Consider the following 10583-nt stretch of genomic DNA (forward strand, 5'->3'; position numbering starts at 1 on the left):
GAATTTAGTATAAAATTTAAAGCTAAAGCTAAATAAACAATTAAATATAGCTAAAAAAATTTTGAAATTAAAGTAAGGTTTTTCTTTTAAACAGCACTATGTTTAAACCAGTCAACAAAAAGTTACAGTAGCTGAACGTTTTTCTACGCTGGATAAAATTTTTGACAAAAAACAATATTTTTAATTTGTTACTCAACGAAATAAGGTTTCTTACAACAACTAAAAGATACTTTTATATAAGCAAAACTTATTAGTACTATAAAGTTAGTTTTATTTACATCGTGATAAAAACTAAAAAACAATAATGCAACTATGTACAACAAAAAAATAAATTAGCATATCAAAAAATATAACTATAAGTTAGTCTTTGGGCGTTCCTCAAGATATTTTTTAACTTTCGGGATCGATGCAACACTGTCTCTGATCGAAGAAAGCCGTTTGAAATCGGAAAGTTTAAAGCCTGGCATGTTCTTCAGATTGTAGCAGAACTCAACTAAGTACAAGTCAACGTAGGACAGACACTGTTACAATTGATTTTATTTAAACTCGTTAAGTTTACATCACTTTTTATACTTCACTCAAAAATACCTTATACAAAATAAAACGCGGAAGCCTTAGGTTAGCTTTTTTGTTCAGCTAGTGTTTTGAAATAAAATAAGACAAGTTAAATGTAAATTGTTAAGAAAAGTGTTTAAGCTCAGAGATAAATTTTAAAACAAACACACAATGTGAATACAAAAATTTACCAATCAAAAAGTTAACCAACTCATATTTTAAATTTAAAAAAAAAGTTAGCTTTGTGTGGTTAGTAATTTCAAGCTCAACATTAGCTACATTTAATAAAAATATTTATTCTAAATACATTTCATGTTTACTTAAAGAGCATGTTATATATGTGTGCTGTTTCAACTGACCCCTCCAACAAGATGTTTGCTGCCTTCAGCTTTCTTCTCAATGAGTTTAAGAGCTGGGTAAATTATTTCTTCTACTACTTTTTTGGCTTTAGCTGCCTGAAATATAGTTTTATTTGGTCATAAAAACCCCTTAAGATTAAAATATGTTCTTTAACAAAATCTAAAAGTAAGTTGTTTAGCAATTTGAAGACTGAACTACTTTAATGACTATTAAAAATAGAAAAAGAATTGTTTTTTTTAAGTAAAACATGCGTTAAAAAAAAAGTACTGAAAACACAACTTAAGTTTAAGCGATGCAATTGAATTTCTTTAAAATTTTAAACAGTAACAAAACAACCTAGTTATAAATTAGTGAAAATAAAACAATAAAAACATCTCATAGCACTGAAACAAACAATTTTATTAATTATAAACAAAATACACACTTTCTCTGGTCCCTCGGGATCCTGCAGGGGCAACTTGAACAAAATTTCGTACAAGGTCTCGTACATCATGTCCAGGACCGCCTTCTGTCTCAGGGACTTCCCCGCGATCCCCGCCTCGTTGGCCAGGTACCTGGCAATTGCACCGCTCTGCGCCAGCCGCACCTCCCCGTCTATCTCCAGAACCGGCATCGTTCCCAACGGAGTATCTGAATGTTTTTATTTTGATGAAATTTTAAAGGAGTTTTGGTTGTTTAAGGAAATAGTTTCAAAATAAAAGCTTTTTAACAATTCGGAATTGATTTGCGTAAAATGCACTGTTAATAGTACTTATCTTATAAATAGAGTTTGAGTATTTTTTTTACTATATAAAAAACTGAATTTGACCCTCTTACTCCATTTGACGTATACAAAAAGTTACTAATCTGGTTGATAAAAAGTATTATTTTAAAGCTGTAAGAATTCTATAAAGTTTGTTAAAATAAAAAAACGTTTGAGTTTTACATAAACTAAAAATATCTTAAAAACATACCAATATTATAGTAAAGCTAGTTTTACTAACTTATGTGTTTAATTTTGTAAAATAACATTAGCTGTAACCTAAGTTTTGAACAAAAAGTTATGTTAAAGGTGTTAATTTAGAGCAAAAAAAAACTTCACCATTTAAGTATACTATAGGAGCAAAATCAAATTTCTATTTTTATTTTCAACAAGTTTAGCTGACCACTTGTATAAAAGCTTTTAAGAAGTTGTACTTTAGCAGTAATAAATTCTGTTGAACTTGATTTAAACTATTCTAAACACGCTATTGATTTAATTTTCATTTCGTTTAACTTATTGTTTTATAAGTATTTAAATAAGCTTTTTAAATATTTATATAATACAAAAAAACAATGTGTAATAGCTCGTGAGAAACTTTATAAGCATGTGGTGTACGACTCGATAAACGAAAGGTTCCTATGTACACCAGGTCCTTAGACCAATCTTTTTGAGCGCTTTTTTTATCGTTCAATAAACAATACATTGAAACTAGTCGTCGGGTTTACAGTTTGTTAAATGTCAATGTGTTTTAAAAAAAAAATTAAATCTGAATGAAACAAACTTTTTTTATGTTCCGGCCACTCGCCGAACTGGATGAGTTTGTTTTCATATTCGATGTCTCCCGCCATCATTATCATTCTCGCCAGTTCACCGCGACCCCTCAACGGGAAGTACTCGAGTTTGTAGGAAGGCATTTTTGTACTTATGAATATTTATAAAACTAAAATAAGATCTAATAAAAAGGTTTTTTAACTTGGTGAAAATAAAATAAGAAGGATAAGTTTTGATATTTTAATACAACGTTATCTTAATGTGCTTTTTTAATATTTTAGTTAATAGAAGATGAAAAGTTTCGGTGAGTTGAAAATAAAAACTAAACTTAAAACGCAAATCAATAAAAAAAAAACTTATCTGTATTAGTACTTAGTTTATAAAAAAAAAAACTTTCAGACAAACATTAAATTTTTTATAAGAAAATTCTCTACAACTCTATGCTAAGGCAGTTCGAGCTACAATGACATAGAAAGTAGTATCATTTAGATTATACTAATTTTGGAAAAAAAAAATCATGCAAGTCATTTTTTAACAGTTCAATAGGAATAACAGTTTTGTAGCTATGACAAATCAGCGATTTTTCACAGTGAAAGTGCTTTTAGCAAACAAATAAACAATAGATTTGCTTGATTTTTAAATATAGGCTTGTCACTCGGAATGACTAAAACGGTTTACAAATGTTTGTTTACATGAATTCAATTTACATAGAAATAGCATAATTTTCAATACTTGAAATGCTTATACCTTAAAAACTGTCATGTTTTATAAATATACCGAAAATGATTGTAATTCTACTTAGTTTAAGTTTGATATAGCTTGTCAAACACCTAAAAAACTTTTATTTGTAATAGATTGAAGTTATCAAAAAATAAAACAACGAAAAAATATTGAATTCTATTTAGATTAAAAAAAATTACTATGAAACAGCTACCTGTTTAAAGTTTTATTTTTTTGTGTTTTTAAAATAGCAAAAAGTTTACTCGTACTAATTTAATCTGACACAATGAGAGTTGTTTATATCAAACCAGAGACCTTTTATAACATTTAATAAATTAAATCTGAGTTCAAAAAGAACTCAAGCTTATCTGCAAAAGATCTTAGTTAGCTAACTAGCTTATTAACAGCATAAATAAACTCCTTGCAAACTAAACATTTAGTAAAACTCATTGTGGAAAATAACCTTAAAGTTTTAAAAGTTATCATAGTACTATTTATTTTTGAACACTAGGTAATAAAGCTTTGTAAAACATTAAAACAAAATAAAAACTATAAAAATATTTTATCACACGAATAACTTTACAAAAATAAATGCATATAGAATTATAGTTGTAGTATAATGCAGTAATTTATCATAAATTGTTTGAAGAATATTTTTTGAGAAAGTATCTGGAAGTTCATATAAATAAATTTTGGAAAACTTATTTTAAAGACTTCTAAAACTAATAAAACAAAATATTAATGAGTATAAAACTAAAAGTATATATTTTGAATGCATTAATTTTTTGAATTTCTAAAATTTCGTTCTAATTATTAGCTTTACACTACACAAACAATTTTTGACAAAATAAGCTTTTATTTTAAAGTCTATTATTCATTTTTCATTTATTTCGATAGTTGTTTTTATAGTATCATTTTATAGTTGTATGAATTAGTAAAATCTTTATTTAAGAAAAGGGCTATTTAAAATTCATAAAAACATATTTTTGGTTAAAGTTTTATAAGTTTTAAAATTAAATTTTGCTACTAATAATTGTACTTAAAGCAAATAACATCGAAAGTATATAATATTGATTTGTAGTAAATTTTAAAGCTACAAAAAGTTTTTTTCAAACACTAGTAAGAAAATAAAGGACTGTATAAAATATATACATAAAATAAACTACTTCCGCTTAACGTTCATAATTGTTTATGTTCTTGAATCCTTCTACCAGAGTTATCTTGTTAAACAAAAATAACAAACCGTATAAATATTAAAAACTTTGATAACAAGCTAAAAAATTACTTATATCTTTAAAGTGATTAAATAAGCATATCTTTATCAATCTTAATTACAAAAACTTATCATTTTACTTGAATAAAGAAAGTTTTACTACGAACATATATACATACATATATATATATATATATATATATATATATATATATATATATATGTATGTTTCACTTTAATTCAATTGAAAAAAAAAATCAACATAAGAAACACAATCTTTTTTAAAAGTAGCTTTTAATGTAAATCTCTTTTGACTTTATTAATTTTGTTTTATTACTATTTTTTATATATATAAAAGGATTAGGAACTTTTGAAATATATGAAAAGCTACTGAAAGAAACAAAAATTATAAAAATCATTGATCAGTAGATATTATGCTAAAATATATTATTACCTTAAAATTAAAGTTATCATATGTTCATTAGTACTAGTTTAGAGAAAACGAAATAAAGTTTTAAGTTAGACTAAAAATAAAACTGCACTAGAGTAAATTCAAGTTTTTAATTTTATTGCAAAATTGAAGTGTTATCTTTTTGCCGAGTAGGAAAATACCAAAATTTTCAGCAAGATTCGTTCATAACTCCATTCATTATTTTTGTGCAAACACCTGAAATTAATACATGTATAGATTTCTTCTCAGTTATATTGAGTTCTGTTTTATATAACTTCTTTTACATTAACAAAAATTAGCTTTGGTAAAAGAATCACATCGAAGATTTTGTATAAACTGTTTTTTTTAATTAGTACTTTTATATAAAAGTTTATATTTAACAGAATATCTAAAATAGATTTTTTTTAAATTTTTTACACTTTTCTAATCGAATACACGAAATACTCAATAAAAATAAAGTCTACTAATTTTTTTATACTTTTTAACTTTTTTAAAAATTTTATTCCAAACTTCCTCTAGCAAATCGATCCAACGAGATCACGTTCCGCGCGAGAAGAAATCCACCAGTCCCCGGTGCATGCGCATTATGACGTCATACTCGCACATGACCTCGCCGTCCATGTTCCAGCACGACTGTGACGTCATCGGCGTCGCTTCCGGCCTCACTTTGAAGCCGACCGCCGTGGCCCGCTTGACGTGGACGAAGGGAAAGTTGAAGTTGCCGGAATTTCTTTTGTTGGCCAGCAGGTACCTGGCGGGCATTGGTTGTTGTGAAACTTTATTAAAATGCTTAACTACTTTTATATTTTATTTTTGCAATTATTTTTGATGCCTGAACTCTTAAACTTTTTACAGAAAACAATTTTATTGATTAATATCAAATTTTCATTGCAACCTAGCTCCTTCTTTATGTGCATACTTTGAACAGCAGAAATAAGGTTTATAAACCCGTGGTGTTCTAACGTTATTTTGATCAACATACTATTTCTACACGCGTTCGCATTTCAACTAAAAAAGTTCACCTGAGAAACTGAATTTTGTTGCACTTTTCCACCAGTATGAGGTCGGTGGTTCCGTCGTTTAGTTGCGCCGTCGGGGAAATACCTTGCTTGAGCTTTCTGCAGGCGCATTTCATGGGTGTCGCTGTTAAAACCATGTACTCGCACGGGTCAAGGTGCTGTGAAGGTTGGACATATTTGATCATTTGCATTAAAAAAAAATTTGATTAATTGTTTTAGCTAGTTAGAATTTAAATACAAAAAGTGTTTGTGGTTATTTTTTTACTTTACTTTAGTAGTGCTCACTTATAAAAACAAAAAAATATTTTTTTTACATAAAAGTAAACTTCAATCTAAAACAAAACTTTTAAGTTTCAAATAGAAATAAATACTAATAAAATCGCAATCTTTACTGAAAAAACTGACCTCCCATTCATTGGTCGATGTTGTAGATTTGTTTTCAAAACAGTTTATTTTGTTTAATGTTTTACAAACATTTTCCCGCTTCACATCAAACTCGGGTTTCTGGCTGGGTATGTAGGAAACTCTTGCGCAAAATGGCTTCAGTTTCATGAAAGTCTTGATGCCAGCTATGTCGTACCTGGTAAGTTGTTGAAGTTAAAAGTTTAATTTAAATTTTGTTTTAGGCATGCTTATAAAAGATTTTAACTATACCGTAGTAGCTACCTACAACGTTACGCAAAAGTTTCTATCTTTTATGGTATTTCAAGGGTAATGTAGATATCTTTTCTTGATTTTTTTCAATTTAGCTAGTTTTAAATTTAAAAAAAAGTTTGTTTTTTTGATATATTATTTTGTAACTTTTTATAAGAAATCTGATTTAAAATAAGTTTTTGATTGTTTTTGTATACAAAAACTAAAACTAAGCAGATTATAAAAAAATTGACTTAAATTTTCTCAAAAAATTACCAGCCCTAAAATTTTTACATGGCAAACCCGAAATCAAAACCCAAACTAAAAAGGTCAGTGAAACGGCCGTGATTCAGTTTCTTTACCAAAAAATAATTTTCACCTGGCGAACCCGAGCCCCTTGACGGACCTCATCTTCTCGCTCCGCTTCAGCACGTCACCGAAGAAGCCGAATGACGTCATGCTCATGGAGAAGTCGACGAACTTCCCGTCGGTCTTGTGGATGCTGCACATGTTGAGGGGCTGCCTGTCGCCTACTGCTATGTGCAGAGCGCACGTCTCGATGTCGTCCGTACCTGAGGACAGTTTGGAAATTACCTCAGAGTTGTTTTTATTTGTTTTGAGGTGTTTATTTAAGTTTTGTTTGACTTTGTTGTAGACTATTTCTTTCACATCTCAAATTTTTAAAACAACAATGCAATTTTTTTCAAAGTGTGCACCAATAAAAGCACTTTATTACTCTGCATAGAAAAGTTTTTTTAGGAAAGAAAGGTACACATACTCTTTATTCTAATCTTATGATGTTTATGTGATGAGAAGTTTTGTGCTAGATAACTTGGTTTTTACAGAGTTTTTAGTGATCTTTGTGCACGGTTTTTAAATAATAGTTCTAAATTTTTATCTAAAAGATTTTTTTGATTAGTGTTAAGTCATTTTATGAGTTTTTCGGTAAAGATTATCATTCGATTATAAAAAATATTGAAAATTTTTCTTCAAAACCTATTAAATCAAAAATTTTGCTATTACTGTTTACAAAAACTTTATTTTTCTTTTAATAAACTTTTGTTCTGACAAAAACATTTTACAATGACATTTCAAGCTTTAAATCTTTTACCCACAAAAACAATTTAATTTACCTTGGAGAGTGTACGCCAGCGCGTTGGTCGACCCGCAGGGGATGATGCCCACCCTCACCCCAACTTTCTCGTAACTGAACCCCTTCTTCAGCGTTTCCATGCCAACGTCCAGCTTCTGCCTCCCCAGCAACCCGTTCACAATCTCGCTCACCATGCCCTCTCCCCCCACCCCCACAACCCCGCAGTACCCCGCCGTTGCTACGTCGTTGTCAAGCAAGTGCTCCCTCGCGTGGTTCTGGTGCGTCGTCATGACGACGTGAGTTTTAATCCCCGCGCACTCGAATATTGGGGCCACGTGTTTATCGTACTTGCGCTTGGCCGTCCCCTTTCCTCCCACCGGGTTGACGAAGACGAGCAGCTTTTTCGGGCGTTTCGGGCCGGAGTGTTTTTCCAAAAAGTCCCCGAGGCCCTTTCTCAGGTCTCTCTTGTAGAGCTTCACGAGGCTGAGCTGCTTCGATTCGAAGGAAAACATTTTCTTCCTCCACCTGTATTTGTTTTTCCGGTCCACTTCGAAGTAGTGCACGTCCAAATAGTGGGTGAGACTGTTTTCGAAATGTTCCTCGTTTTCGACCCTGCTGGAATTTGCGTTGCCGCACAAACTGAACCGGTTCGTTTCAATCGGTTCGTTTTCGCGGTGCGTTATTCCGATCACGTGTTTGAACTTCAGGAGTGATTTTTCCCGGTACAAGATTCCGTTTTCTTCCGCGTCCAAACAGCTGAGCTTCATTTTTGAGTTTAAGTTGTTACTTTTTTAAGTTAGATAAATTTTTTCAAATATATTATGTTATGATATTTTGTCCTTAACAACAGTTTTGCATGGAGACGGATTTAAACCAATTCAATTAAAAGTTCAGTTATAAATCTTCAGTTTAAATAAACTAATAATATTTTATTGTTTTTATGTTCCAACGAATCTGTTTCATTCGATCTTTTGTTGCAAACAATATTTTCAATTAATAATCTTAATCACTGTTTAAAATATATATTCAGTCAATAGCTAAACAAATTAGACGAAAAACATGATAAAACTTTTAAAATAAAGCAATCGTTATCTAAAAAGTTGATTTTGAAGAAGTATTTTTTATTGCAGACCTAGAACTTATTTTTAACCGCCATCAATATGCTAAATGTTATTTAATTTTAAAACTATTTATTTTAAGTTTTATTATGTGTACTTGTTTTTGCGTGCTTAAAAAAAAGAAAGTATTTTAGCTAATTATATAGATTTTTCAATTAACTTTTTGACTTTTCAACTATTTTTTAAATTGTTTTAGAACTATTTATTACAAGTAATTAAATTCATATTGTGGCATTAACTGCTTAACTTTTTAAACTTGACAGAAAACATCTATTTTATTAAAACAAGTTTTCAAATGTGTAAAATAAGATTATTGTTTTAAACTTTATTCTATCATTAAAAAAACTAACTTTAATAGAAGTATAAAATGAAGTAAAATATGTAATAACTTAATTATCTTAAAATACATAATAAATAATAAATATTAAAATAATTAACAACGTTCAAACTTTAAAATTATTCTTTTAAAAGTAGCTTTTGCTAATTAGGCTAAACTTTAAAAGCTTAAGCTAAGAGTAAAAATTATAAAATCAAACAAAACTAATACACTGCTTTTTATGAGTTATTTTTTTCAATGCACTTAACTTAACAAACATTATGCAAATTAGGCACGTGGTTTTATAGCATTATTAATTTAAAAACAAATTTTGTAATGATTTTTAGGTTCATGTTTTTTTTTATAAATACAACTATTTTGCCTTGTATTAACCAGTTTTTGTAAGTTAAGAGATTAACATAAGTGTTTTTTTTGCTGATTAGTTTTTTTTTTACTTGAGTTTTACAAGATATACTAGATACAATAAATTATACCCAATTGGCTAACATTTTAAAGTAGAATAAGGTTTAATAAACCTAAGCACAGAGTTGGCTTATTGTCATCTAACCATTCTTTAGAAATTTAAATTAAGTTACTATTTTCACAGGTTGTATAAGTAAAAGTTATAATACTTTAAAAGGTTAATTATACAGGAATACTTAATGGTTTGAAGTATTCTTGGACAAGACGTTAAAAGGTATCCGTGATGTGCGACCCGACAACCAAAATTTTTTTCCGTGCACCAGGTCCCCAAATAACTTTAGCCTCTTTTTTGGTAATTCAATAAAGTATACTCATTAGTATTAAACTTTGCTTTTAAAGTCATAAAACTTGAGCATTCTGTTAATTAAATATAGAAAAACTAAAATACAAACATTTTAAAAACAAAAATTACATTGTGAACCTCGTAACTGTTTTACTTCCATAAAAAATTCATAGCTCTTTAAGAAAAGTATGAAGCCAAAAGCTGTATAGTTTATTTATTTTTAAAAATTTTTGGTCGTACCGGTCGTATTCAGCAAAGAATTTTACAACTTGTTTATAGTAGTGCTGAAATAAATGTTAAAGCTATAATACTTTAACATTATTATTTAATCTATAAGTTTAGTTTTCAATACACTATAAAAATAAGTTTTTATTACACATAAGACATTACAAACAAGACTTTGAATTTTTTAAAAACTTTTTTAACTTTATTTTTTCGTATTTCAGTATTTTTTATCTGCCACAATGAACTTTCGTAAGCAAATACTTTGCTTTTTTTAAAAATCAACAAAAAGTTTCTCTTCAGTATGACTTAGACTTTGACTAAAAACATCTAATTTAATATATATTTTAGAAAAATTTTTTTGATAGAAACTTTATTACCAACGTACGTTATGGAAGACAGCAAAAGACTATTCAAAAGACTGGTAAAGGAATCGAAAAGATCACCCTCGGTTACCATGACAACCGAAACAGCGGGAGGAGCGCCTTTTTGGCAGGGCTGGACATCCGCAATGAGAGGGTGGATCGAACAACACGTGTCTGAGGTCGTCGTGATCCTGATCATCCTCATTTTCTTGCTCTTCGCGTGGAACACCTTGCTCTGC

At 29.2% G+C, this 10583-nt stretch overlaps 2 protein-coding genes across 2 annotated transcripts; both read right to left on the bottom strand.

Moving 5' to 3' along the window:
- Positions 1–353: 353 nt before the first annotated feature.
- On the bottom strand, positions 354–2571 carry LOC145834799 (glutathione S-transferase 1-like). Its single transcript, XM_082942312.1, has 4 exons — positions 2439–2571; positions 1340–1545; positions 915–1010; positions 354–521 (listed from the first exon to the last, which is right to left on the bottom strand). Exons 1-4 carry the CDS (start codon positions 2569–2571, stop codon positions 354–356), a joined length of 603 nt encoding a protein of 200 aa, XP_082798438.1.
- Positions 2572–4853: 2282 nt separating this feature from the next.
- On the bottom strand, positions 4854–8324 carry LOC145833212 (ceramide kinase-like). The gene is made up of 6 exons (XM_082940407.1): positions 7598–8324; positions 6844–7036; positions 6306–6411; positions 5835–5989; positions 5323–5563; positions 4854–5028 (listed from the first exon to the last, which is right to left on the bottom strand). The coding sequence occupies exons 1-5, from the start codon at positions 8322–8324 to the stop codon at positions 5350–5352; spliced, it is 1395 nt and encodes a 464-aa protein (XP_082796533.1). The 3' UTR covers positions 4854–5028; positions 5323–5349.
- Positions 8325–10583: the final 2259 nt, after the last annotated feature.

This window comes from Thalia democratica, chromosome 4 (genome assembly GCF_965202585.1).
Source record: "Thalia democratica chromosome 4, ktThaDemo2.hap1.1, whole genome shotgun sequence".
Taxonomy (NCBI): domain Eukaryota; kingdom Metazoa; phylum Chordata; class Thaliacea; order Salpida; family Salpidae; genus Thalia; species Thalia democratica.

Coding starts and splice junctions, on each gene's coding strand:
- LOC145833212 (XM_082940407.1), bottom strand. CDS start 8,324: ATGAAGCTCAGCTGTTTGGACGCGGAAGAAAACGGAATCTTGTACCGG. Junction 7,037..7,597: donor GCTGGCGTACACTCTCCAAG/GTAAATTAAATT, acceptor AACTGTCCTCAG/GTACGGACGACATCGAGACG. Junction 6,412..6,843: donor AAGGGGCTCGGGTTCGCCAG/GTGAAAATTATT, acceptor ACAACTTACCAG/GTACGACATAGCTGGCATCA.
- LOC145834799 (XM_082942312.1), bottom strand. CDS start 2,571: ATGCCTTCCTACAAACTCGAGTACTTCCCGTTGAGGGGTCGCGGTGAA. Junction 1,546..2,438: donor GTGGCCGGAACATAAAAAAA/GTTTGTTTCATT, acceptor AAAAACATTCAG/ATACTCCGTTGGGAACGATG. Junction 522..914: donor GCAAACATCTTGTTGGAGGG/GTCAGTTGAAAC, acceptor CAATTGTAACAG/TGTCTGTCCTACGTTGACTT.